We start from the raw sequence: 27,413 nt of genomic DNA, 5'->3' as shown, positions 1-27,413 counted from the left end.
AGAAGAATATGTTTTCTATAGGGTCCAATGAGCATCCGTCTCATTGTGGCTTGTGTTTTTTTTGTCAAATATAGTATATCTGTGTAATGAGTTCCCTCAATAAAAAAATCATTAAATAACGTGTATAAAATAAACTAAATAAAATTAAATAACGGCTTCTTGTATATATTCTATATTAAACAAGTCAGTGGTCGCTTCTCAACACGTTATTCCCTTGGCAATCCAATTTCCAATTTCAACTTATGATTCATCTCCGTTATTATTCTGTATTATCGACGAAAGTTTCAGTGAGGTGAGGTTTTTCTTTGGGAGAACAGAGTAGGGTTATTATTTTAAGTCAGTGTTGGAACAGATAGAAAATTCAAATCCGTTTGAATCTTTTATCAGTAGGCCGACTGTTTTTTAAAAATATACAACATATTTAAGGGGTTCTCCTTCTGGAATCCCCCACTTAAAAATAACACTACTTATTCCCAAAGTAGTATTTTATGTTGCGATATTAGCGAAAGTGTGACCGAAGCTATGGTAAATTGAAGACGACCTGAAAAACTCAACCTGGGATCTGGTCCCTTCAAAAAATCATCGAAATTGCCCTGGTAGAAAAAATCAGATCTGGTTTATTTAGTTAGTTTTATTTTTGTTGAACCATCCGAAATAAAAGTTAAGAAGACACAATCTTAAACCAAAAAAGGCAAATTAGCGCACAAAAACGCCTAGTGAAAGCAAGGTAAGCAGTACCAAAATGTCGGTCCCCAGTGCATGGGATAAACATAAAACATGGTGTTATATTTTCAGCGAAATGCCCGACAAAGCTGCAGCGCCCTCTGCGGTCTGTGCGGCGCCTGCAGTACCAGTCGGGGAGGGCCACACCACTATGATTGTTCCATCTGCTTCAGCGAACAATGCCGCTGATGTTTCCACTGCCGTCCAGGTGGGTGTCGATGGGGGGGAGGCGGAACGCTGCTGCTGGATATGCTTTGCCACCGATGAGGATAACCGCCTGGCGGCGTGGGTTAAGCCCTGCCAGTGCCGGGGTACCACCAAGTGGGTACACCAGAGCTGCCTCTACCGTTGGATCGATGAAAAAACCCAGAAGGGTAACGCTCTACGCACTGTTTCGTGCCCGCAATGCCAAACGGAGTATATCATAGTGTTCCCGCAGATGGGCAAGTTTGGAGGTGCATTAGAGGCGATAGATAACCTCATCAAGCGCCTGAGCCCCTTCCTGGCGGCTGGCTTCTTCGTGGGCTCGCTATACTGGACAGCAGTTACTTACGGAGCAGTAACATTCTTACAGGTACAACTTGTGAATTTCAATGAATTGTCATGCTAAGCGAATTCGCCGTCCGTAGATTGTCGGACATGAGCACGGCATGTCCATCATGGAGGCCGGAGATCCGCTCGTTCTCCTTATTGGGCTGCCGGCGATTCCAGTGGGGCTTGTGCTTGGTCGATTGATTCGCTGGGAGGATGCATTGCTGCGCCTTATTCGAAACCGCGGAACGGTGGTGCGAAAGTTTCCTTTTGTAAGCCTTATTTATCCGAACCTGTAAGTGTATCGAAACGTCAGGGTCAGCAAGCTTTTATTACTTTACCTTTAAACAGTTGCCAAGAAGAGGATCAGCAAAACATCACCAATCCGGCCACACCTGCTCTCTCTGACCCCGTCTCGGCCACGCGGGTCTTCTGCGGGGCTCTCTTGCTGCCCACCATATCGTCAATCGTCGGACGTATTCTCTTTGACACCGTGGATAACACATTGCATCGCACTCTGCTTGGAGGTCTGACCTTTATAACGGTCAAAGGAATCCTAAAAATTTATTTGAAGCAGAAGCAATACGGACGCCGAAAGAAGCGCCGAATTGTGGACTACACGGAGGAAAATATTCGCAACTTCATGCATCGCAACAATAATAACTCGGCAGGGGCGGCGCGACAGGATAGGCAGCCCGAGCAGAGGCCAGCGCCTCCAACACAGCGAGTGGACGCTGTAATCACGCGACAACGCGGTGATAGTGGCGGTAGCGTTGTCTAGAAGCAATTGGTGTCTCATCAAATTTGTAGGGCCAACTGTTTTCTACGAGTTAACGTTTGTTTTATGTTAATTGTTTTACCTCTTGCACTTTCAAAACACTTGCATGACCACCTAATTAAGGTGAACCTAATTTTTGCTGTGTCTGCAGATAACAAAGCTAAATTAATTGTTGAAGTACACTATGTGTAATTGCCGGAAAAAAGATGTATATTAAAAATAGACGCTGACTAGCCCTGGAAAATAAATGGTAAAAAACCGGTATTTCCTTGCGTAGGTCTAACATTGAAATAGAAGATAATGGATTTATATTTGTACATGCTTCCACTTATTTGAATTTATACGTTGCCCTTTTTGTAAATAAAAAATACCCTCGGCTGTGGGTGAGTTATAACCATTATGTATAACTTACAGAAAATCTGTATAGTTTAGTATTCTTTTGTTCTCAATATTTTTGTAGTGCAGAGCTCATTCATTGCTCATTAGATAAAAGCCTATCCGAACGAATTTGCGCCAGTTCTGTCTGCAGGTGCTGGTTCCAAAAGCGGAACAATAATTATGCGTTTACTAAATCCACTAAGCCCTCTGCGCTGACGAGTCGCTGAGATAATAACTCCGCACAGTAACCGCCTGGCTGGTGTTTACCTAGAAGATGTGTGTTTTTTGATCTGACCAGTTTGCCTGATTTATATACATCACATGTATAACCCTTACTTTAACTTGGCTTCAATGTTTGAACGACAAGCGAATCATTATGTGAAAAGGTGTTCAGTTTGGCGTATGCGTATAGTAGCAAAAGCGAATACGAAATATACTGTTAGAGAACTGTCCAAAGTGAACGCTGCAAAAAACGATCTAATCATTTATAATTGTTAGCAAGTGCTTGTTTGTTCTGTCTATTTGCGCTTATCATCGGGAACATAAGTAAAATAAGTGGTAGATAGGCTAAAGTGCGATGACTGATCAAAATTCCGCAGCAACGCCAGTCAGGTGCCCTTCTAATTACCAATTTAATGCATATGTGAATTCTCCAAGACAATAAATTAACTATTCTGAAATTCAATTTTTAAAATATATATGACATATGTCTTACTTTTTAGCCAGTTCACGTCTTGGTCAGGGTGTAGAATAAGTTTACGAGTTAAGTTTGCTATAAGCGATTACATATCGCTTACTCTTGTCATACACATACAAAAATATAGTACCAGTGACCTGTGATGCCTGTTTAGCTTTTGACTACGACTTGATAAAGAACATATGTACCACTGGAATGGTAATTAATATAGTAAGTTATTAAAAAATGTAAATTTGTTGGCTGATTATTTTTGCTTAGTTACTATTTATGTATGTTCCCTTAAATTACTTATATTTATACTCGTTACTCCTGTACTCGAGTAAAAGGGTTTACTAGATAGGTTGAAAAGAATGTTACAGGCCTTCCTTCTGTTTCCGACTATATATATATATTCTTAATCAGGATCAATAGCCGAGTCGATCTGGCCCTGTCCGCCTGTCCGTCCATATGAACGTCGAGATCTCAGGAACTGTAAAAGCAAGAAGGTTGAGATTAAGCAGACAGATTCTAGGGATATAGACGCAGCGCAAATTTGTTGACCAATGTTGCTACGCACACACTAACGTCCACAAACCTCCCAAAACGGCTTTGCACAAACTTTTCAAAAATGGGTTGATATATTTTTATTAGATTTGAAAATTTCTATCGATTTGTAGGACAACTTTTTGCCACGGCCACAAACCGCCCAAAGCTGCTTCGCCCACACTTTAAACAAAGGTTTTGATATTTTTTCATTTTCGTATTGGTCTTGTAAATTTCTATCGATTTGCCAAAACAAAAAACTAACGCCCACAAACCGCCCAAAAGCTGTTACGCCCACACTTTTGAAAAATGTTTTGATATTTTTTCATTTTTATATTGGTCTTGTAAATTTCTATCGATTTGCCAAAAAACTTTCTGCCACGCCCACTCTAACGCCCACAAACCGAAAAAAAACTGCTAGTGTCGAAGTCTCTCCTTCGCAGCTGAGTACCCGTTATCTCTGATACCCGTTATCAGATAGTTAGGGAACTCGACTATATCGTTCTATCTTGTTTTCTTTCTTAAATTTCTGTTGTCACAAAAAAACCCTTATTGACGAGGTCAAAAACAAGCCGAATAAGTACATTTTACGCAATACCTCGTGTATATACTTATACATATGGTAGTCAATGAACGTTACATTCCTAGTGCGCTTCGTCACTACGCGAACAGGCGTCCAAAGTGATATGTAGTAACTTTTATAAATTAACATTCTAAATAAAAAAAATTAATACAATATTAATTTACTTTTGAAATGGCACTAAACACCTAAAAACATACTACTCCATTTACAGATTGTTCATTGCAATTCACTGGTAAATGTCTATATCAATAGGTGGATTCGGTCATCACTGGCGGGACAATCCAAATTCACATACATATGTATATTGGCGTGTGTTTTGCGGCTGTGTGGCCTGGATCACCTGTTTAGGTTTTCAGGAGCAAATTCACATGTTCTGGATCTGCGGTGGAAACATCTTTTCAACATTACTCCATCGGTTGTTTTTTGTGACTGAGTGCCGTAACGGGATTCGGCGTCGGGTGGTTGTCATTTGGCTTGTTTGCTGGCAAAGGCAGCAGTCGCAGACCACAAGCTCGACGGAAACCACACGCGACGGCATTGGATGCGGACTATCTTTGGCCGCCACGAACGCAATCAAAACAAAAGACTTCCGAACCGGTAGAAGTGCGAGTTTGACTATTGCCCTGTGTTTTGTCTTATCAGCTGCAGTATCAATATCAGAACCACCATTCGCAGCGGCCAAAAAAGAACGGATTCGAACTTATTCAATTTGGAGTTGGTCGTCCCCCAGGTACCATGAGCAAAGCCAAATCAGCCGCCCACGAGCCGACGATCCACTACCTGGACAGCGTGCTAAGCGAGGAGGAAAAGAGGTGCTCCTACGGCCATCAGTGGCGCAATATTTCCATTTCCCGATCCGGACGCTTTCGTTCGAAGAACAAAAAGCGGGATGCGGTCGACGGAAAGTTCTTCGACGCCGGATCAAGATCTCTGCAGGACATCGAGAAGGTGTGCCACTGCGCTTTTCCGCTTTTTCATTATCGTACCTATACACCTATACCTTTTTACTTGATAGAACCCATATCTTACAAACACTAAGTGAGCAGCCCGTTTTGCGAACTGCGTTCGTGATTTTCGGGTGTGAGTTGTGTATCTGTGTATCTCTAGTTCATTAGTATTGGTCGCAACAAAGTTAGGAATACTGTGTTTGTGTGTGTTGGAATACTAAGTGGTGCATCAAAAATTGTTGTATAGGAAACAAAATTGGCCTTTCTTTTGGCAATGAAGAATATAAATAAACGATTTTGTAAGTCGATTCTGTAAAGTTGAAAACACCATAATTTCAGTTATGAAGACGTCCAGTGTAAATGTGATTGTTGTAGTATATATAACTATATATGTACGTATGAATTATGTTCCCAAACTTTTCCGAGGACCCATGATATTTCAACCAATAATCTCGTATTTATACTCGTTAACCGTAGAGTAAAAGAATATACTAGATTCGCTGATCAGGATCTGTCCGTATGAACTTCTCGATCTCAGGAACTATAAACGATAGAAGACATAGGCGCAGCGCAAGTTTGTTTCCAAATGTTGCCACGCCCACAAATTGTTCAAAAATGCCACGCCCACACTTTTGAAAATATATTGGATATTTTTTGTTTTTTTATATGTCTTGTAATTTCTATCGATTGCCAAACCACTTTTTACCACCCCCACTAACGACCACAAACTTTTACCGATATTCCAGAAAATTTTTTAATTTCTCGTTCGCACATGCATTAGCGTAGTAACGAGTTTCTGATAGTCGGGGAACAGCATAGCATTTTCTCTTGTTTTGTTATTTGCCCTGGGGAGCAAAATTTGGCGAAGATTTATTTGTAAAACAACTTAGTGATGATAACATTAGATTGAAAAGATAATTTATTATTTATTTGACTTAAAATAATTAGCGAAACTCAAGATTTGTTCCTTCAAAAAAATTAGAGAATTAAATTAAACAAGAGAGAACGCAATAATCAAGTTTCCCGACTATCTAATACCCGTTACTCAGACTCTTCAACACTGACAGTTTTTGGCGGTTTGTCGGCCCACTCTTAGCGTGCCAAAGTCGATAGAAATATACAAGACTAATACAAAAATTAAAAAATATTACATTTTAAAAAAATATGGGCGTGGCAGTTTTGTTAGAGTGGGCGTGGCAACATGAATCGACAAACTTGCGCTGCGTCTGTGTCTCTGGAGTCTGTATGCTTATTCTCAACTTTCTAGCTTTTGTATTATAGTTCCTGAGATCTCAGCGTTCATACGGACGGACAGACGGACGGACGGACATGGCCAGATCGACTCGGCTATTGATCCTGAACAAGTATATATATTTTATATGGTCGGAAACGCTTCCTTCTGCCTGTGACATACTTTTCAACGAATCTAGTATACCCTTTTACTCTACGAGTAACGGGTATAAAAATTGAAATCTGCTGCGTTTGATACGCAAGTACAAAAAAAAAGAATTATCGCATGCTAAATTTAATAAATATGTAATGGTTCAGAAGAAAACGCGGTGAAATAGGTACAAAATTGGAGATAATGGGTATTTTGAATTTAATTTTAAAATAATATATCTGAAAACTAAAATTAAAACAGTTTACTTTAACAGTAAGTTAGACGGTGCGTGTACTTGTGTGTTTTAAAACATTTGCTTTGCTCGATACAGAAAACTTTAGGTCTACCGCTTTCGAAAAATCTCGGAACCTCTGAAGCTATAGACTTGTTCTATATGTTGTTTCCAAATATTATCTGCGCTTTTCAAACGTGTTCTGAAAACAGATAAACTGATTTCTGGAAAATCCGAATAATGATTCTTTAAAAATGAATTGCTATGTAGCTCTTTTATATACACTCATTTACGTCAGACTTCACATTTAAAACTTATTAAGCAAAAAAAAGAGCCATATTCCGCAATTCGGAACCACTAGCCCTTTTTGAGCAATGTATTTTGTATGAGAGCGCCCAAGTGAAATAAAAAAAAACAAGAGAGAACGCTTGAGTCGAGTTCCTCGACTATCTGATACCCGTTACTCAGCTAGTGAAAGTGCGAAGGAGAGTCTTCAACACTGACAGTTTTTGGCGGTTTGTGGGCGTTAGAGTGGACGTGGCAAAAAGTTGTTTGGCAAATCGATAGAAATTTACAAGACCAATACAAAAATGAAAAAATATCAAAATATTTTTCAAAAGTGTGGGCGTGGCTGCTTTGGGCTGTTTGAAGGCGTTAGAGTGGGCGTGGCAAAAAGTTTATCGATAGAAATTTACAAGACCAATACCAAAATGAAAAAATATTAAACTATTAAATTATTTTTCAAAAGTTTAGGCGTGGCAGTTTTGGGCGTGGCAACATGAATCAACAAACTTGCGCTGCTTCTATGTCTCTGGAGTCTGTATGCTTAATCTCAACTTTCTAGCGTTTGTAGTTCCTGAGATCTCGACGTTCATACGGACAGACGGACAGACAGACGGACGGACAGACGGACATGGCCAGATCGACTCGGCTACTGATCCTGATCAAGAATATATATACTTTATATGGTCGGAAACGCTTCCTTCTGCCTGTTACATACTTTTCAACGAATCTAGTATACCCTTTTACTCTACGAGTAACGGGTATAATGATTTCAACTGAAAATCAAGAAATAGAAAAATTAAAATCTCTTTGTTAGAATCTAATTAATGAGTATTTGTTTTTTAAGGTCTCAAATTGCACTTCGAAAAGCGCATTGAACAAGTGCATCGCCTCTTCGACAGGACCGATGACGCCTCCAGTTCAGCAGGCAAGAAGCCAACGGGACCAGCCTGAGAGTTTTAAAAGTGTTTACGAAACGAATTTGTAGAGCTATATAAGGTTTTTTCATTACGTATCATCCAAATGTATATAAACTAGCATGGCGCCTTTTTTATCAGACTGAGAGGACAAAGAGAATAAAAAGCGGCAAGATAGTGAACTTATTGCACTACAGGTTTTATATGCAGGGCATACATAGGAATAAGTCTCATATGAGCACATTCTCTTTATGCTTAGATTAATTGTACTTAAATCAAATTTAAATATTTGACATTCTAGCTTGCTTAGATTGTAAGGGATTAAAACGTGATAAATGCACTAATAATTATGCATATTTTTTAAGTTTGTTTTTACGTCTTACTAAAAACAACTACATAAAATAAGACCAATAAAGAACCAGATTCGATTAAAAAGTCCTTTAATTCTATCTAACAGTCGTAAATCACGTGGTATCATCAGCCTCGCCTTCGGCGCCTTGATACTGAGTAAGGTTAGTTGCATCGACTGTCGGTGTGATGTAGCTGACATCAAGCACACAAAACTTGGCTCGGCACATAGGGCAGGTGCACTTCTGCTCCAGCCACACTTCGCGATCCACATCGCTTTGGCGAGCGGCAAACCACCGCGCTAGGCACTCCACGCACCACATGGGGCGGCAGTAGCAGTTTGAGCAGCACGCCCCATCCGCCAGGGGAGCGCCATTACGATCAAAGTCGGCACACTGCTTGTGGATTTTGGTGTTTGGTTCGATTAGCATACAGGCAAAACACTTATCCGTATTTGCATCCTCTGGAAAAATGGGATTTAGGGCGACTTGCGCTTTGAATACGTCCACAAAGCGGTCAATAACATTGCGGTGGAACTGAATGTTAGAAGGAATTGCGATAGGCCGACGAACACGGTTCTCTAGATTCCTAAACTCCAGGGCATTAATTCGTATGTGAAAGTCGCTTACACCTTGTCTCATTGGTCGCACAATAATACTTATCATCTGCAATGTATCGTTTTGGTCTTGTTGCGATATATTGTACGTCTCTGCCTGCAGAAAAAATATTAGGGTCTCACATGCAAAGGAATCGTGACCAACTGACCTTAGCTACGCTGAGCGACGTGTTGGTCTGATGCGCAAAGTGGACATTGTATATGGTGGTTTTTATTATCCAGTTCTGCGTGGCAATCACCGAGCTGATGGAGTTCAGCTTTTTTTTGTATATGTCTGGTTGCCGGAACTCTGTGCCAATTTCGCTGGCCACGGCTCTGTAGCTGCCCGGGGAGATAGAGTACTTGGAGAGGGCCTTGCTGATCGGGTGCCTACGCCAATTTTGCTGGTGCCAGTTAAAGATCAGAGCGGGCATCGCCAGAACGGCCAACACACTAAACCGCTGGGCGGTTTTCCACGTAAGCGTTTTAAACGCCACCGCTTCCTGGGGCATCGGGAAATCCGGGTCCAAGTCGGAGTCCTCCAGGGGTTCCTGCGTAGCGAAGACGGAGAACTTAAGCCTATGGATAAGAAAGTAGGAGAAGGGCAGACAGGAATGCACGAAGAGATTCAGCGAAGTACGGCGCAGGTGGTAGCCCACAAAGTCCAGGTACTCCTCTCCCAGGAACCGAGCGAACAACTGCTCGATGGTGAATCCCAGGCGTTGGAACTCCTCGGGCGGGTAGATAATAACCATGCACAACAGGAAGTAAAACAAATTGAATAGCAGTTCCGACTCGTCCATGCTGCGAATAATTTTTGATTTCGTTTAGCTCAATTGTTTTGTCGAACACAAGAGGTACCCCCGATTACCCCGATTATTGTTCTTAAAATATCGATACTGTTAATGGTAGTCGATATCACTGGAATGCACGAGCCCGCCAAAGCAAATGAGATTTTAAATGCAAACAACGTGCGGTTTAATTCTCGGCAGTTTAAGGATAAACTTTTCTGCTTGTAACAGAGGTATTTGAGTAGTTTTGTAGTAATGCTGCTTGTTATTACAAAAAAAAAAAACAAAATCAAAAATGTTTAGATATTTTGAAAATGTAATGGACATGGCCTCTGTTTATAAAGGTAAAGGGCCAACCTCTAAGATTCGGGGATTAAAAGGACGAAGGTATCGTCCATAAGAAAGAAGAAGACATATGAGTTTAAGTTAGTGGACATTTTGTAACGGACAACATTGTACAAACTACTACTAACCAAAACTAACCTGTACAAAAAACAAAAGGAACAAAAAACAAGAAAACAAAAAAAGTTAACAAATCTATTAAATGATTGATTAATTAACTATTATAATAACTATTTTTTTTAGCAATTTTTATTAAATTTAAATCTATAGCAGACAATGGGACCATCAATAAATTATTCAAGAAATTTTTAAAACTTAAATCGAACCTTGGGAACATACAAGTGATTCAAATATGAAAAACAAGAGAGAACGCTATAGTCGATTTCCCCGACTACCTGATACCTGTTACTCAGCTAGTGGAAGGGAGAAGGAGAGTATTAAACACAGTTTTTGGCGGTTTGTAGGCGTTTTAGTGGGCGTGGCAGAAAGACCAATATAAAAATGAAAAAATATCAAAACATTTTTCAAAAGTGTGGGCGTAGCAGCTTTGGGCGTTTGGGGGCGTTAGAGTGAGCGTGGCAAAAAGTTTTTTTGGTAAATCGATAGAAAATTACAAGACTAATGCAAAAATGAAGAAATTTCAAAACATTTTTCAAAAGTGTGGGCGTGGCAGTTTTGGGCGGTTAGTGGGCGTTAGAGTGGGTGTGGCAACATGAATCGACAAACTTGCGCTGCCTCTATGTCTCTGGAGTCTGTATGCTTTCTGTATACTTTCTAGCTTTTGTAGTTCCTGAGATCTCGACGTTCATACGGACAGACAGACGGACGGACAGACGTACATGACCAAATCGACTCGGCTATTGATCCTGATCAAGAATATATATACTTTATATGGTCGGAAACGCTTCCTTCTGCCTGTTTCAACGAATCTAGTATACCCTTTTACTCTACGAGTAACGGGTATAATAACCCTATAGTCATTTTCGTCGACTATCATATACTCAGCTATAGGGTGGCCACTGTGTGCCCGGATAGAGGTTACGGCTTTCAATCCTATCCTGCGCTGCCCCAGTTGCCCTCAGTTGCCCGAGTCCAGGATGTCCTGGTGACACATTTCGCGGCTGCTGTAAGCCAAAGCTCATTGTACCTGTCGAAAGCTCTAATCGAGAGATAAAGAGAGTCCTTTCCAGCGGCCCACAGTGGCGCATTAGATACAAATGCTATACTAAAATCAATTTTTGATGACAACGGAGCGTTGCGTATCGCATTCGACAGGTAATAGTTCAAAAGGGTTGAATCCAAAAAATGATTCAAATCGGTTTAGTATTTTAGAAGTTACACGTGTTCAAAATTGAACCTTTTTTGGGTTGCAAAAAAGTCAGGTATTTTTTGTAGAAAATTCTGACGTAGCCGTCGATTTTTAGGTAAAATAAGTAACCGACCGGCTTGGTTATGGTCAGGAATACCTGTTTTACCGAAGTACTAATTTTCTCATATTTTTCAACTTTGATGGATTATATAAATCGATTTCCTACCAATCCCTGGGTTTGAGTATGAGGTGTTGTTCTTGAATATGTTCTTTATCAGAATCAAAAGAGATCGGGTCCCGCCACGTCCCACCCCGAATTTCCCATGCAAAAGATACTTTCAACTCAGCGTGAAAAACGCGCGGCTTAGTGGAAATTCTGCTACAAGTGCAGTCGCTGCGGGGATACATTTTTTCCTGTATTGGCGGCTTGTTTTGATGATGATTAATTATTTTTAAAAAATATTTAATTAAATAAAATTAAATGATTATTTTTAATTATTTATTTATTTTTTTTCTCTTCATTTTATTTACAATCCGTCTTAATCTGACAATAAGTAAATTATATAATTATAATTAAATTAACAGAGGTATTAGTTATTCATTAAGCCATACTACTACTTCTATATTTACATGTTTTAATAGTTTTTATCTACCTTTTATCTACCTACCTTAAGTCTTCTTACATTGGTATTATTATTAATCAAACTTATGGCTAAATTGTTTTCATGATTTCTTAGTCTATCTATATATTTTTTACTATATTTTTTAATTTCATCTTTAACATAAGGGATTCCTAAGTCTTCATGGATATTTGCATTTGAGATATAAAATGGAGCATTAACAATTTGTCTCAGTGTTTTTGATTGATATCGTTGTAGGATCTCAATATTTGAGTTGCTGGCAGTACCCCAGAGCTGTATGCCATAAGACCACACTGGCTTTAGTATAGCTTTATATAGACGGACTTTGTTTTCCAGAGTGGTTGACGATTTTCGGCCAAGCAACCAGGTCATTTTCAAAGTTTTTTGGCTCAGTTGCTGACGCTTTGCCTTAATGTGATCTTTCCACGTTAGTCTGCGATCAAGATGTAAGCCAAGGTACTTTATGCAGTTAGTTTGTGGGATTGCTGATCCATTAAATAAAACTTCTGGACAGTTACCTCTTCTTAATGTGAAAGTTATTTGCGCAGATTTTAGGGCGTTGACTTTTATTTTCCAGAGCAGGAACCAACTTTCAATAAGGCAGAGCTCTGATTGCAGGAGTTGTGAGGCTTCCTCTTTAGATGTACTAGTAGCTAATATAGCTGTATCATCAGCGTATGTTGCCACAGTGCAGGTATTAGTAACTGGCATATCGGCCGTGTACAGGGTGTATAAAACAGGCCCTAAGACGCTGCCTTGTGGGACTCCAGCCTTTATAGTGAACAACGACGAGGATTCATTTTTTTGTTGCACGTAAAAGTGTCTATTTGTTAGGTATGACTTTAATAATAAGAAATATGGTGCAGGTAGCCACTTTTTAATTTTATATAGTAATCCATTGTGCCAGACTCGATCAAACGCTTGTTGAACATCAAGAAATGTTGCACTACAGTACTTTTTGTTCTCAAAAGCTAATAAGATTTCATTTATAATCCTATGGCATTGCTCAGAAGTTCCGTGGCCTCTTCTAAATCCAAACTGGTGTTCGGGAATAATAGCGAATTTGTCCAATATTGGCAACATTCTCCTTAAAAGTATTTTTTCAAATACTTTAGAGAATATTGACAACAAACTAATGGGACGGTACGATGTCACTTCGATTTCTGCCTTGTTTGGTTTAAGGATCATCATTATCTCTGCGCATTTCCATTGGCTTGGAAAGTGGTCAACTCTTAAGATCGCATTAAATATAAGCGTAAGAAATCGTATACACTTTGGTGGTGGTTTGGTGGTAGATTCTGCAAGGTTGAACCATCAATTTTGTCCGAACCTGGAGCTTTTTTATTATTCAACCATTTAATTTCTGATGTAACTTCATCAATACTGATTTTACGAATGGGCAAGCTCATTTGGCATGGTGACTCGAGAAAGTTATCTACTTCTCTCTCTGTTTGCGGGTTATCAATATCATTTGGTTGAAATACAGAGTGTAGGTGTTGTGCAAATGCTTTGGCTTGTTCATCATCAGATCTACACCAATCGCCATTACTATTTCGGACTACTGTGTTTCTTTTTGCAGGTCGCTTAAGATATTTGGTTGCTCTCCATAAATTATGTTCGTGGTTACAAGAATGTGGATCTAGGTTTCTAAGATATTCAGCGAGGGATTCATTTCTTAAAGTTGACAGTAGTTTTTTGAGATCAGATGCAGCCTTGTTATAGGATCTTTTGTCACCAGGGTAACGGGTTTCTTGCCATCTTTTACGCGAATTTCTCTTGTTTTGTATTTGTCTTCGGATTTCAGCTGAGAGATAGAGTTGATTTGGTTGTGAGTTTCTGACTGGATGCTTCGTAGATGTAAAGCTTGCTTTATGGATCTTATTTGTTAGAAGTTCAACAGCTTTATCTATCTCCTCTCCTGATTTTAGCGAGATATTCAAGCTGATACTTGTTTCCAGGTAGCTTTTAAACGCATTGATGTCAGTATTTGCAGAAATTACTTTGTAAGGTTTTGTCAATATATAAGCTACTGTACTGTACGTCACTATTATTGGAGAATGGTCTGAGCTTAGATCAAAGCTTTCCATTATGCGCATGTGTGATTGTGGAATACCAAGGAATGCTACGAAGTCTATAAGGTCTGGTATCTTTCTACTGTCAGTAGGCCAGTATGTTGGCTTACCGGTTGAGAGAGTTGTTATGTTGTTATTTTGTATGCATTTATACAATTCTCTTCCCTTCGGATTTATCAATCTGGAGCCCCACCAAGGGTGCTTGGCATTAAAGTCGCCTCCTACTATAAACTGAGTTCCAAGTTCATGGAAAAAGTTCTTAAAGTCTTCTTCTTTGAAAGAAAATCTTGGGGGGAAGTATATCGCTGTTACAGATACGTCCGCATGCAAACATTTGATCTTGACCGTGGCAGCTTGCATAGCGTTTTCTCTAATGCTGTCCATAATTTGAAATTTTAGGCCCTGTTTAATTAAAATAGCTGCGCCGCCATGAGCTCTGCCCGACGGGTGATCATATCCAACAACTCTGATATATGATTTGCTGGTGAAGTGAGTCTCTGAGATTAACATAATGTCAATTTCATTCATTTTCATAAAGATGGATATTTCATTTACATGGTTGGAAAGCCCATTGGCATTCCATATACCGATATTTAGATTTACTTGCATAGTTTGTTTACATGTAACATAATCATGTTAAGTAAATTATTAGTAAGTTCAGACTGTTTTTCTAGAAGTTGCTCTATTCTCTCTAGTGAAGTGTTTGTTTTGCTATTCCCTGAAGCAATTTTGGCGTAGGTTTGATAATCGTTACTTTGTTGGGTATATGTTGGTTTGTTAGGCAGAACAAAAGATTGAGAGTTTCCTAAGTCATTTTTACTCTGGTCTTTATTGCTATTCAGAAATTTTCGATTAGTTGTTGATTTTTTTGACAAAAGTTCCTGATAAATTCTACACCCTTTGTAGCTGGCGGCGTGTTCCTCGTTGCAATTGGCACACTTTGCTGGTTGATCAATATTTTTCGGGCAGAGGTTGCTTGGGTGTCGAGAAGAACATTTTACACATCGGTACGTTTTGGCACAGTACGATTTTGTGTGTCCGAATTCCTGGCAGCGATAGCATTGAACAATTTCATTGGTTTTGCGGGGTGGCTCTATGTTGACAATAGCGTTACCAATGTGTTTTACTTTATATATATCTCCGTTTTTGTTGTTTGGCTCGAGATCTACATAGAACATGTTCAGTGGCGTTTTGGTTACACGGCTTTTAATATTACTTATGTTCCTAACAACATAACCTTTTGACTCTACATCGCTTTTAATTTCATTTATATTTGTAGAAAAATGCAAATTCTTAAGAACGACTCTAAATGCTCTATCTTCCTTAAGCTGATATGTGTGATACTTCACACAATCATAACTAAGTGTTTTAACTAATTTTCTGTAATCTTCGATAGTCTTAACCATTATTCTTACATGTCCATCACGTTGAGTTTTATAATGGTACAGATTTTTGTTAATTTTTGAATTAAGATAAGCTAGCATTTCACTTATTTCATTGACGTCAGATAGAAAGATGGGTGGGGGCTTAGCAAAGTCAGTAGTGCTGTCTTCATTTACCGATTCGAGATCTGCTTTTTTGTTATCTTCGTTTACTCTTTGACTGGGCAATCTGTCGCTTAAGAGAGCGAATTTATTGGCGCTGGTGCTTGGTGAGTCGTCCAAAGAAGCTTTTTTCCTGCGTAGATCGGGGGAGACTAGGCATGGTCTCTTGTTTGGCTTTGATTTTACTCTCTGCCAGTTCAAGACAGTAAGGTCTTCGTCGCTGTCACTCATGTCGACAACAGTTAGTTGGTGCTCATCAGCAACCACACAATAATTTTTGTATTTTTGTTGTTGTTGTATTTTATGATTGTAACACAAGAACTAAACGAACTCAAAGCTAAAGCGCAGCTTCCGCATAAACTAGGCACGTCTATACTCAAAGAGTGTTCGATCGCAACTTTTAATTATTTGTAAAAAAAAAGGTAAAAATCGATGAAAAAATTACAAAATAAAAAATAAAAAAAAATAAAAATTTTTTTTCTTTAAAATTAATTTATTTTATTAAATATGTATCATATTAGCATTTTCAGAGAAAACAAATAAAAAGTATTCGTCGAAAATGGATACAAATTGAGAAAACTGCCTCTAAAAACATTAATTTTCGACTATAACATCTACTATTTATCACACCATATTGTATGACCATTAAAAGTAATAAAATTACCTTTCATTTAAAAAAATTGAAAAAAATTATGAAAACATCTCACCTGGTTCAAGAGTTTGATTTCTATAACACAGAAGTATCTAATGCGCCACCGTGCGGCCGTAGGATGCTGGGAGAGAGTGGCTGACTGGCTGGTGGGCAGGTCCTGGGCAAGGCAGTGGGTTCAGTGGGCCCACTGGGCTGAGGGCCCAGAAATGGAAAAGTACACCAAATGTACAAAAGTTTTCGATTTCATCAGATTTCTACTATCATTTTCCGGAAAATCGGTCGAAAATGGTGAAAAAATACAAAAATGCTAGAAATGAAATAGTGGGTTTGACAGTTGTCGGTGGTTTGTGCGGTTTGTGGGGCGCGGCAAAAAACTTTAATGGCAAATCTATTGAAATAATAGAATAATAATAATATAAATAACATTATAGAACGCTATTGCCGAGCTAGTGGAAGTGGGAACGAGAAATTTCTACCTTTTCTGGGATATCAGAAGACTGTTGTGGGTGGATTGTAAGGGATACAATGGGCGTGAAACAATTATTTTTGGCAAACCGAGAAAAATGTACAAGACTAATACAAAATGAAACAAGAGAGAACGCTATAGTCGAGTTCCCCGAATATCTGATACCCGTTACTCAGCTAGTGTAAGTGCGAAGGACAGTTTTTGGCGGTTTGTGGGCGTTAGAGTGGGCGTGGCAAAAAGATTTTTTGCAAATCGATAGAAATTTTCAAGACCAATACAAAAATGAAAAAATATTAAAACATTTTTCAAAAGTGAGGGCGTGGCAGTTTTGGGCGGTTTGTGGGCGTTAGAGTGGGCGTGGCAAAAAGATTTTTTGCAAATCGATAGAAATTTTCAAGACCAATACAAAAATGAAAAAATATTAAAACATTTTTCAAAAGTGTGGGCGTGGCAGTTTTGGGCGGTTTGTGGGCGTTAGAGTGGGCGTGGCAAAAAATATTAAAACATTTTTCAAAAGTGTGGGCGTCGCAGTTTTGGGCGGTTTTTGGGCGTTAGAGTGGGCGTGGCAACATGAATCGACAAACTTGCGCTGCGTCTATGTCTCTGGAGTCTGTGTGCTTAGTCTCAACTTTCTAGCTTTTGTAGTTCCTGAGATCTCGACGTTCATACGGACAGACAGACGGACAGACGGACGGACAGACGGACATGATCAAATCGACTCGGCTATTGATCCTGATCAAGAATATATATACTTTATATGGTCGGAAACGCTTCCTTCTGCCTGTTACATACTTTTCAACGAATCTAGTATACCCTTTTACTCTACGAGTAACGGGTATAAAAATATCAAACCAAAGTTGAAAAGTGTGAGCGTGTCTGTATTGAACGGTTTGCGGCCGTGGAAACATTTGGAAACAAAAAACTTTTTAGATTAGGAAAGGGAACGGGAACATTTTTTTTGTTAAATCTAAATTACATTCTTACGTTACTCATTGGTCTAGTTCCTCGACCCGTTTCAGAAATAGTGTGTTTGCGAGGACGAAATTGTATTGGCAAATCTTTTGAAGTTGGCCAAATAAATAATAAAATGAAATAAAACAATTTTTTAACAGTGTGAGTGTAGTACTGCAGCTTGTGGTCGTAGTAAAATCGATCTTTTGAGATTTTAGAACTGGAATCGTTTGCGCAGCCTTTGCCCACCAATTAGTTTTTTTTTGCCCATGTTCAGTTTTATTGATATGGAATTTCGAAACTTTCGAAAACGGGAACGGGAACATTTTTTTTTGTTAAATCTAAATTACATTAGTTCGTGACAGTCAAGAAGAAGTACGCGAAGGGCCATACAGCCACATAGTCGGTCGGAAAAGTTACGCGAAGTACACGGAAGTCAGCGAAAGTACGCCACACGGACATCCTAAGCCCCAGGCGAGCCGGTGCGGATTCCCCCTCGGAAGCGACGCAGGCATACGAAGGAAGGACGACGAACGAGCAACGACGCGCATCCGACGGCGAGGGTCACCGAATCCTGTTCAGCAAGTGACGCTAAATAAAGTTGGTTTAAACCTGAGACTCTGTCTTCTTCTTGGTCGGGCAATCACACAAATCATAGATTTGGTGGGACGAACAAACAAACTCTCTGAGCTAGCCGTTGCAACTCGTAGCGAGCAGAAACAAGAAAATCAGTTCGTTACATCTGGTGCCCAACCGTGATTGTCCTGGCCAAAAGAACAGAGGTGAAGATGGGGAAATCGTGGCAATACAGCCTGAAGAGGGATGACTTTCCCGCAATAGCGAGCGCCCTAGGCATTAAGCTGGAAGGGTTGGTCGAGAATATGAGGAAGACGCTGTCCGAATTTATCCAGCAGACCGCAGACGAGCCCGAAACGGTCGCCATACTGGAGGCGTTGGAAAGGGAGTAGACAAAGAGACCGACCCCTGGAAGGCCTGATGAGGAGCCTCGATGTCCACAGCATGATGGAGGCCAGCGGGAGCAGACCCGAAAGGCAGGAAACCGGGAGTGAACGGCGGGAAAGCAGCCGCGAGAGAAGGGAGGGGCGGGAGTCCAGCCGCGATCGGCGAGACATCGCAAGACTAGCCCCTCCGGATTACGCGAAGGTGGCGAAACAGGTGCGGGAGTGGAGCTTCCGGTACGACGGTCACGACAAGCCATTGGAGTTCCTGGAGCAGGTGGAGTGGTTAGCAATGACGTACGGCCTAGAGATCAACCAAATCCCGCGAGCGATGCCGGAGCTGCTGAAGGGCAGGGCCCTAAAGTGGTTCATCGCCAACAACAGATTCTGGGAGACATGGGCAGAGTTCATCCACAGCTTCCAAGAATTTTTCCTGCCCAGAGGCTTCATGACGAAGCTGGCAGACCAGGTCAGGCAGAGGAAGCAGCTGCATGGCGAGTGCTTCAAAGATTATATGGTGGCCATGCAGACCCTAATGCGGCCTTTGGGGATGTCACAGAAAGAGATCTTGGAGAGGATAAGGGAGAACAGCACTCCAGCTCTACGAATGTTTGTCCGCCCGTACGAGTGCCGACACCTGGATGCTCTGATGGCCCTGGCCGACGAATTCGAGGAACTGGACTCCCAAAGGGAGCGTTTCGAGTCAGAGCGGACCCACAGAGCCCGCCACCAGCGGGATTTCCCAAGAGGGGAACAGCACGCGGTGTGCAGAAGGTGCCAAGAGGAGCCCACAGGACCATCGAGGCACGAAACGAACGGGCGAGAGCCAGACCCGGTGCGGCGGGGGTTTGTATTAAACCCAGCTCAAGCCTGCCATAGGTGCGGGGGCCAGGATCACTGGATGCGGGAATGTCGGATCCGACCGATCACCTTTTGCTGGACGTGCGGGAGAATCGGCCCGAAGACCGCAGAGTGCTGTCCAAGATCGGGAAACGCCACGCGACCCCAGCCTCAGAGGGGCAACCAGGGTTCGCAAGGTGCTGCCCCTCAAAATTAATGGACAAGCTGAAGGCGGAAGAAAGGCAACTGTCCGCCACAGTGCTCATAGACGGAGTGGAAGTTAAGGCCACAATGGACACCGGAGCCACAGCAAGCTTTATTAGCGAAGAGTTGGCGGACAGGTTGCGGGCAGTGGGAGAGGTCGTATCCACGAGAAGAGAAGTGCGGATGGCTGATGGACGGTTTGAGGAGGTCACATCGCTGCTCGAAGTAAACATAGGACTGGGAGAGAGGACCGTAAGAATGCAGCTGCTAATCCTCCACAACATCATCGACGCTCTAGTACTGGGAAGGGATTTCCTAACGAAAGTCGGAGCCAGGATAGCATGCGCGGGTCTAAGAGCAACGATACCAGCGGGACAGGTGGTTCGAAGCGGTGCACGCGAGAAGCTGTCAGTGGCAATCGTGGAGAGGACGACCGACTTTGCGGAGGAAGATATTGACGGCTTCCTGAAGGCAGAGCTAGCAGAATGGGAAGAGTCCAAGGGACGTCAACGGTGGCGGTGCACAGAATCACGATGAAGGAAGATCAACCGGTCAAACAGCGCTACTACCCGAAGAACCCGAAGATGCAGGTGGAGATCAATGCCAAGGTCGACGAGTTGCTACAAAAAGGGTGCATCGAACCGTCTAGGAGCCCGTACAGCTCTCCCATAGTAATGGTGAAGAAGAAGACGGGACAATGGCGTTTGTGTGTAGATTTCCGCCAGATAAACGCAAAGTCCGTGAAGGACGCGTACCCGATGCCTATGATCAACTACATTCTGGATCAATTAAGGGAGGCGAAATACATAAGCAGTCTGGATTTGAAGGACGGGTACTGGCAGATTCCGTTGGAAGCGGCAAGTCGGCAATATACGGCATTTACGGTGCCGGGAAAGGGCCTATTCCAGTGGAAAGTAATGCGGGCGTTGGACCAAGTGATAGGACCCGAGATGATGCCACACGCGCTTGCGTACCAGGACGACATAATTGTGATCGGACGGACACTACAAGAACACAAGCGCAACCTGAAAGAGGTTTTCCGGAGGCTAAGGGCGGCAAACCTGAAAGTTAACGCAGATAAGTGCAAGTTCTTTCGGAAGGAGCTACAATACCTGGGCCACCGTGTGACGGATCAGGGCATCGGAACGGATCCGGAGAAAGTAGCGGCAATAGCTCAGCTAAAGCCCCCGGGAAACGTGAAGGAGCTGCGACAGTACCTAGGAGTGGCGTCGTGGTACAGACGTTTTGTACCGGATTTTGCGACGTTGGTACAAACGCTGAACGCACTCCTCAAGAAACAGGCAAAATGGGAATGGACAGACGCCCACCAAGAAGCATTGGAAGCCGTCAAAACCAGGGTGGTCGCCGACCCGATCCTGGCATGCCCCGATTTCACAAGGATGTTTGTGCTACAGACGGACGCCAGCGACTACGGGCTGGGCGCTATCCTCACACAGCACTCCGAGCAAGGCGAGCGGGTCATATCCTACTCCAGCAGAGCTCTGAACGCAGCGGAGAAGAATTATTCTACAACAGAGAAGGAGTGTTTAGCGATAGTGTGGGCTGTCAGGAAATTAAGACCGTACCTGGAAGGCTACCATTTCAAAGTGATAACGGATCACATGGCCCTGAAGTGGCTGAACAGCATCGAGAGCCCGTCCGGAAGGATCGCGAGGTGGGCATTGGAGCTCCAACAATTCGACTTCGAAATTACATACAGAAAGGGCCAGCTGAACATCGTCGCGGACGCCGTCGAGACAGCCGCTGCAGGAAACGAGCCACAGGATTACGGCGAAGGAAGAAGGGCAACCGGACGAGCAGCAGGAATGCAGGTGGATAGAAGAGATGCGGAGAAAAGTAAAATAAAGCAGGATCCCCAAAAATACCCAGACTACCTAGAGGAGGCCGGCCAATTGTATAGGCACATTCCGCACCGGGCAAGAAACGAGGATGTGGTGTCACGGAAGCTGTGTGTACCAACCAGGGAGAGGTAGCGCGTAGCTCAAAGAAGGTGAGTCCGCAAAAATCGAATTTTTGAAATTTGAAAGTTGGAATCGTTTGCCCATGTTTGCCCATGTTTGCCCACCAATTAGTTTTTTTTGCCCACGTCCAGTTTTCAAGATATGAAATTTCGAAAAATTTCGAAAATTTTCGAACTTTAAAAAGTTGAGTTTTTTGAACTTTTTTTTTTTTAAATCGCAATAACTTCGTTTGCCCACCCTTTAGAATTTTGAAAAAACTTTAAGTTTAGAAAATATAAGCACTTAAAGAATTAAGCATTTTCCATACCCCAAAACTAAAAATTTTCAAACAAAATCGTTTGCCCACCCTCTAAAAATGCTTTTTATCGTTTGCCCACCCTTTAAAAATTGTTTTTTTCGTTTGCCCACCCTTAAAAAAAAATATTTTCAATTAAAAATTACTTTCAGTAAGCTGTAGCGCCAATTCACACGCACACGTGGTACTTGCCGCATTGACAATACATACATATGTACGTACATATTACAAAAACATTATGGTGTATTCTGCTTATTCTTCACTAGTTCCTTATGCTGAGCAACAACAATTTCATATGCTTAACAGTTACTTCGCTGTCCGACTGAAAAGCTACATAGCTAAAAATCAGTCGTATGTTTCGTTGCTAGCAAATTGGTTTACATACATACAACCCAGACAAAAAAAAACAATTGTGTTTGCTTTACCATATTGTTATCCAACATAATTTGGAGTTTTCAAAAGCATTAAAACTATGTATTTTCTTTTTTTTCCAACTTGATTTTTTCAGTGCAGATAGCAGAACCGAAAATGTGTATGTGTGTTTTATTTATATGTATATGTTGGTTATATGCAACAACACCTCTGGCCTTTGATCGTTTTTTAGGAGTAAGAAAGAGATAGAAAGAGATTTTCGCGTGTACAAAATAATTATTGTTAAAAATATACCTTTAAGTCGTGGACAAAAATATAATTTTTAAAGTGTGGGCAAACGATAAAAAGCATTTTTAGAGGGTGGGCAAACGATTTTGTTTAAAAATATTTAGTTTTAAGAGGTGGGCAAACGAAAATATTTTTTTTTAAGGGGGGGCAAACGAAAAAAACCATTTTTAAAGGGTGGGCAAACGATAAAAAGCATTTTTAGAGGGTGGGCAAACGATTTTGTTTGAAAATTTTTTGTTTTGGGGTATGGAAAAGTTCGAAAATTTTCGAAATTTTTCGAAATTTCATATCTTGAAAACTGGACGTGGGCAAAAAAAACTAATTGGTGGGCAAACATGGGCAAACGATGGGCAAACGATTCCAACTTTCAAATTTCAAAAATTCTATTTTTGCGGACCCAGCTTCTTTGAGCTGTAGCGCGTCATGGCCGAGAGCCACGACATGCCGACGGCAGGACACCTGGGAAGTCGGAAGACAATGGCAGGCCCCGCGGAATAACGGCGGAAAGGAGCAAATCAAAAACCGAGGTTTCGTCGCGGCGGAAAAAGCGAAAGTCGGTCACTGGGGAACAGCCCGGAGCGACATGGAGGGCGGGGCGGCGACATGGAGGACGACGGGGGTGAGACTGTCACCCCGGTGGTGTCCTCGGAAGAGGACGAAGGAGGCCGGAGCGCGAGGGCGAGGATGGCCTACCGCAGCGTGCGGCGGGCGACGCAGGGCCACGGGCGGATCCGTCTAGGAGACGCGATGCCGTCGGGAGATCTGCGGGAGATGCGCGAGTTTGCGGACGCACGGAACGCCACGCTGCGACGGTTTGAGCGGATGGTGGTGGAGCGGAAGGCAGCCGCTGCCAAGGCCGCGTGGCAGGAACGCCTGTTGGAGTGGCAGAAGGAGGAGGAGGCGCTGTGGGGACCATACTCACCGTCATCGTTGCCACAGTCGCCATCGCGGCAGCCACCACACCACCGCCGCCGTCGCAGCCGCCGCCACCACCGACGCAGCAGCAACAGGAGCAGCCGCAGACGCCAGAGCCGCAACACCGAGAGATGCCGCAGCCACCGACGCCGATGCCGCAGCCGCAACTACAGACGACGTTGCCGCCACCGGCACAGCCGCAGCCACCACCACCACCGACGCAGCAGCGACAGCCGCAGCTGCCGAGGCCGGAGCCGCAACAGCGAGAGCTGCCGCAGCCACCGACGCCGCAACCATAGCCGCCGTTGCCACCGACGCCGCCATACGGTGACGTGGCCCGCACGAGCGGAGAACACGCCGGAGGCCCGCGTGTGGGAGGTGGGCGTGGTCGGGTGCAGGCCGGTCGAGCAGCGGGCGCGCGACCCGGGAGTTTGCGCCCGGACGGAGGACGACGGCCCGGAGAAGGGTCCGTGTGTGTGGCCCGCACCACCCCCACCGAAACTCGCGCGGCAGGAATCATGCCCCGAGGCAAGACAGCCACCGCAGCGACCCTGCCTCCGCAGGCAGGGGTCGCTATGTGAGAAGCCGTGGCGAGTGGCCACCTAAGGTGGTCGAGGAAGCCGAGGCCCAGGCGGGCAGACGGCATAAGGCTGGGCCAAACTGTTCGTGCTGGACGGCCAGCGGTTCCGCCTAAAGGTGCGACGCGGCGGCGAGGTAAGGGTTTACGTACCCCAATAAAGGTGTTGAATGCAAGAATCAGCGATTTGCGTGGGTCAGGGGAGAGCGAGGGGCACATAGCTCACTTGAAAAAAAGGTGCGAAGACATCCGCAGCAGCCAAGGCCAGGCACGACGGCCGGCAGACGGACGCGAGGCCAGGCACGCGGGCCGGCAAGTCGACGCGGGGCTGCGGCAGGAGCGGAAACGAAGACGGCAAGCTGGCCTCGAAGGCGCTTGAGTCCAGGGGCAGCCGACCGGAGCATTCATCATGGATCCCTGCTGAAGGGCCTCCAGGGTCCCTGTGTCCAGGGCCAGCAGCTAAAGGAGGAGCTAAAACGAAGAGAGGATAAGTAAAGATGGCGGTTATTACGCAAAAATCCGTAACTTACCTCCATTGAGCTGCAACTCCGAAATCCACGGGCTTAGAGAAAATTGGGATGGGGGCGCTACGATAATAGCGGTCGATCGATAGTGAGATCGATAGGGAACAAAAAATACTGGATTTTATATTGATTTTCAACACACTGTCACACTATTGACAGCAATCGGAACATCGGAATATCGGAACATGAAGTGGCAACGCCGGTCGCCAATATCGATAGCTCGATCGCGCAATCAGCGATGAGACAACATCGATAGGAATCGGAAGTGCCAACGCCGGTCGCCAACATCGATAGCTCGATCATGGTGAGTATCGGTGGAGTTGCCAGAGATGGAAAGCGATGAGAAGGCGGGAAATTTAAATGTGGAGCTGGTGACCAGAAGCAGACGGCAACAGATACAGGAGGCTGGAGAAGGGCGCGAGAATCGAGATGCCGAGTCGAGATGTCGAACGACAGGGTCTACAAGGCTGAGGCTGCGGGGCTGAGATCAAGGAGGCGCAGGTCGACGTGAGGAGTAAGGAACGATGAGGATCAAGATGCCACATCGAGATGCTCAAATAGGCTGAGACGTAAAGGCTGCGATCAGGAAGGCGCAAGGATGTTCAAGATGCCAAGTCAAGATGCTGAACGACGGGGTCTAATAAGCTGCGACTGCCAGGCTGAGAACGAAGGGCGCAGGGTCGACGAGAGGAGATCGAGGAAGTTGCCTACGCAAGGAGGAACCAAAGCAGAGGACCGCCGGAAGCAACATTCTTTTCAAATACTTCCGAAGAAAGGGGGAAATGTGAGGAGTCTTAAAACTCCCCACAAATCCGGGTGCAGGAGATCGGCTTAGCAACAGCGAAGACGGCTGGAATGCGAGAGGAGTCAAGGGCGGTCAGGTCAAACAGGAAATAATGGACCTTGGACCCCGGCAAAGCGGAGAGACCGTGAAATAACGGTACCGCGCTGGACCTTGGACCCGCCAAAGGCGTAAAGGTCATATGGTAACGGTGCGGACTTTGGACAGGCACAAAGAGGACGCACCGTGAACTAACGGGACATGTTTGGACCTTGTACCCGAGCGAGCCGTGTGCAAAAGGGGAAATAACGGGATTCCCGCAGCCGAGCATCCCGTAAAGATCAGCGAAGGACAAGCGAACACCAGAACCTAGCGTGGTCAGAAAGGGACGGTGGAGTCAGTGGCCGCAACGGTGGTTCGGAGAGGAGCGCTAGCTTAACTCACGGACGATACACCCTGCCCCATAACATCCTAAGCCCTGGTCGAGCCCGCAGGTTATCCTTCGGCAAGGGCGACAAGTGCTTGGCATACGCAGGAAGGGACGGTGGAGTCAGTGGTCGGCAAAGGTGGGTCGGAGAGGAGCACTAGCTTGTCTCTCGGACGACACACCCTGCCGCCATAACATCCTAAGCCCCAGGCGAGCCGGTGCGGATCCCCCCTCGGAAGCGACGCAGGCACACGAAGGAAGGACGATAAAGGAGCAACGACGCGCATCCGACGGCGAGGGTCACCGAATCCTGTTCAGCAAGTGACGCTAAATAAAGTTGGTTTAAACCTGAGACTCTGTCTTCTTCTTGGTCGGGCAATCACACAAATCATAAATTTGGTGGGACGAACAAACAAACTCTCTGAGCTAGCCGTTGCAACTCTCAGCGAGCAGAAACAAGAAAATCAGTTCGTTACACTTAGGTTACTCATTGGTCTAGTTCCTCGACCCGTTTCAGAAATAGTGTATTTGCGAGGACGAAATTGTATTGGCAAATTTTTTGAAGTTGGCCAAATAAGTAATAAAATGAAATAAAATACAACAATTTTTTAACAGTTTGAGTGTAGTACTGCAGTACTGCAGCTTGTGGTCGTAGTAAAATCGATCTTTTGAGATTTTAGAACTGGAATCGTTTGCGCAGCCTTTGCCCACCAATTAGTTTTTTTTTTGCCCATGTCCAGTTTTATTGATATGGAATTTCAAAATTTTCGAAAATCAAAAAGTCTACTTTTTTAAACTTTTTTTTAATTCGCAATAACATCGTTGCCCACCACTAAAACTTTTTTCAAAAATCTAAAGGGTGGGTAAACAATGTTGTTGCGATGTAAAAAAAAAAAGTTCAAAAAAGTCCACTTCTTGATTTTTGAACATTTTTGAATTTCCATATCTTAAAAAATGGTCGCCTTGGGCAAAAACAACTAATTGGTGGTTCCAGTTTTCAAATTTCAAAAATTTGATTTTACTAACCCCAGCTTCTTTGAGCTTCATTGGCCAACGTTTTTGTTTTGCATATCGAAGGAAAATGCCATGAGTCTCTTGACCTCAACCTATTAGCTTAGTAAAGAAGTAATATAGTGTAATAGTCATGGTTGCGTTCCCGAGATCTCGACGTTTTTACGGGCAGACCGACGAACATGGACACATCGACTAGGCTGATCCTAATCAAGAATTTGTATACCTTATAATGTCGAAAAATCTACCTTCTCCCTGTAACTTTTCAACAAATCTAGAATACCCTTTTAGAGCAAAAACAAATAAAAGCTCGCACAAGGCCCGCAGAGATTCTAAGCACACATTCGGGAATCCCGTCGGGGCCTGGCGAATAGACAGGCTTAACACGCTAAAGCTCTTAGAGCAGTGAGCATTTGTTTAGAGTGGGGCAAAATATTAAATTCGACTTTAATACCGCGTAAGAGTAAGGTTGTTCGAAATGAGGAAATGTGAAATATGTTGATTGAAAAAACTAGGCAAATAGATCGGCTATTGCCTGATCCGATGTTACGGTAGT

General features: G+C 43.3%; 3 protein-coding genes across 5 annotated transcripts; 2 read left to right on the top strand and 1 right to left on the bottom strand.

Moving 5' to 3' along the window:
• The first annotated feature begins 369 nt into the window (after positions 1-369).
• On the top strand, positions 370-2,432 carry LOC6535286 (E3 ubiquitin-protein ligase MARCHF5). 2 transcript variants are annotated; one of them, XM_015191541.3, is made up of 5 exons: positions 370-727; positions 796-1,097; positions 1,163-1,297; positions 1,353-1,549; positions 1,606-2,432. In XM_015191541.3, the coding sequence occupies exons 2-5, from the start codon at positions 903-905 to the stop codon at positions 2,033-2,035; spliced, it is 957 nt and encodes a 318-aa protein (XP_015047027.1). In that variant the 5' UTR covers positions 370-727; positions 796-902; the 3' UTR covers positions 2,036-2,432. The 2 variants fall into 2 exon arrangements, with proteins under 2 accessions (XP_015047027.1, XP_002095942.1); XM_002095906.4 differs by having other exon boundaries at positions 796-1,297.
• A 2,027-nt stretch (positions 2,433-4,459) lies between these two features.
• LOC6535285 lies at positions 4,460-8,406 on the top strand. The gene is made up of 2 exons (XM_002095905.4): positions 4,460-5,160; positions 7,902-8,406. The coding sequence occupies exons 1-2, from the start codon at positions 4,948-4,950 to the stop codon at positions 8,040-8,042; spliced, it is 354 nt and encodes a 117-aa protein (XP_002095941.2). The 5' UTR covers positions 4,460-4,947; the 3' UTR covers positions 8,043-8,406.
• LOC6535284 (E3 ubiquitin-protein ligase TM129) lies at positions 8,395-9,799 on the bottom strand. 2 transcript variants are annotated; one of them, XM_039375288.2, is made up of 3 exons: positions 9,525-9,666; positions 9,085-9,465; positions 8,395-9,032 (listed from the first exon to the last, which is right to left on the bottom strand). In XM_039375288.2, the coding sequence occupies exons 2-3, from the start codon at positions 9,424-9,426 to the stop codon at positions 8,436-8,438; spliced, it is 939 nt and encodes a 312-aa protein (XP_039231222.1). In that variant the 5' UTR covers positions 9,427-9,465; positions 9,525-9,666; the 3' UTR covers positions 8,395-8,435. The 2 variants fall into 2 exon arrangements, with proteins under 2 accessions (XP_039231222.1, XP_002095940.1); XM_002095904.4 differs by having other exon boundaries at positions 9,085-9,799.
• Between the last annotated feature and the right edge of the window lie 17,614 nt (positions 9,800-27,413).

The sequence above is a fragment of the Drosophila yakuba genome, chromosome 3R (assembly GCF_016746365.2).
Source record: "Drosophila yakuba strain Tai18E2 chromosome 3R, Prin_Dyak_Tai18E2_2.1, whole genome shotgun sequence".
Lineage (NCBI taxonomy): Eukaryota > Metazoa > Arthropoda > Insecta > Diptera > Drosophilidae > Drosophila > Drosophila yakuba.
The sequence above is the reverse complement of the archived record's forward strand: the minus strand, read 5'-3'. Positions and strand labels throughout refer to the sequence as shown.

What these genes read in the sequence shown, in the direction of transcription:
- LOC6535284 (XM_002095904.4), bottom strand. Translation starts at nt 9,717, where the DNA reads ATGGACGAGTCGGAACTGCTATTCAATTTGTTTTACTTCCTGTTGTGC. An exon ending in CGTCGCTCAGCGTAGCTAAG is followed by an intron (nt 9,033 to 9,084) that starts GTCAGTTGGTCA and finishes TTTTTTCTGCAG; the next exon opens with GCAGAGACGTACAATATATC.
- LOC6535286 (XM_002095906.4), top strand. Translation starts at nt 800, where the DNA reads ATGCCCGACAAAGCTGCAGCGCCCTCTGCGGTCTGTGCGGCGCCTGCA. An exon ending in GAGCAGTAACATTCTTACAG is followed by an intron (nt 1,298 to 1,352) that starts GTACAACTTGTG and finishes CGCCGTCCGTAG; the next exon opens with ATTGTCGGACATGAGCACGG. An exon ending in AGCCTTATTTATCCGAACCT is followed by an intron (nt 1,550 to 1,605) that starts GTAAGTGTATCG and finishes ACCTTTAAACAG; the next exon opens with TTGCCAAGAAGAGGATCAGC.
- LOC6535285 (XM_002095905.4), top strand. Translation starts at nt 4,948, where the DNA reads ATGAGCAAAGCCAAATCAGCCGCCCACGAGCCGACGATCCACTACCTG. An exon ending in CTCTGCAGGACATCGAGAAG is followed by an intron (nt 5,161 to 7,901) that starts GTGTGCCACTGC and finishes TTGTTTTTTAAG; the next exon opens with GTCTCAAATTGCACTTCGAA.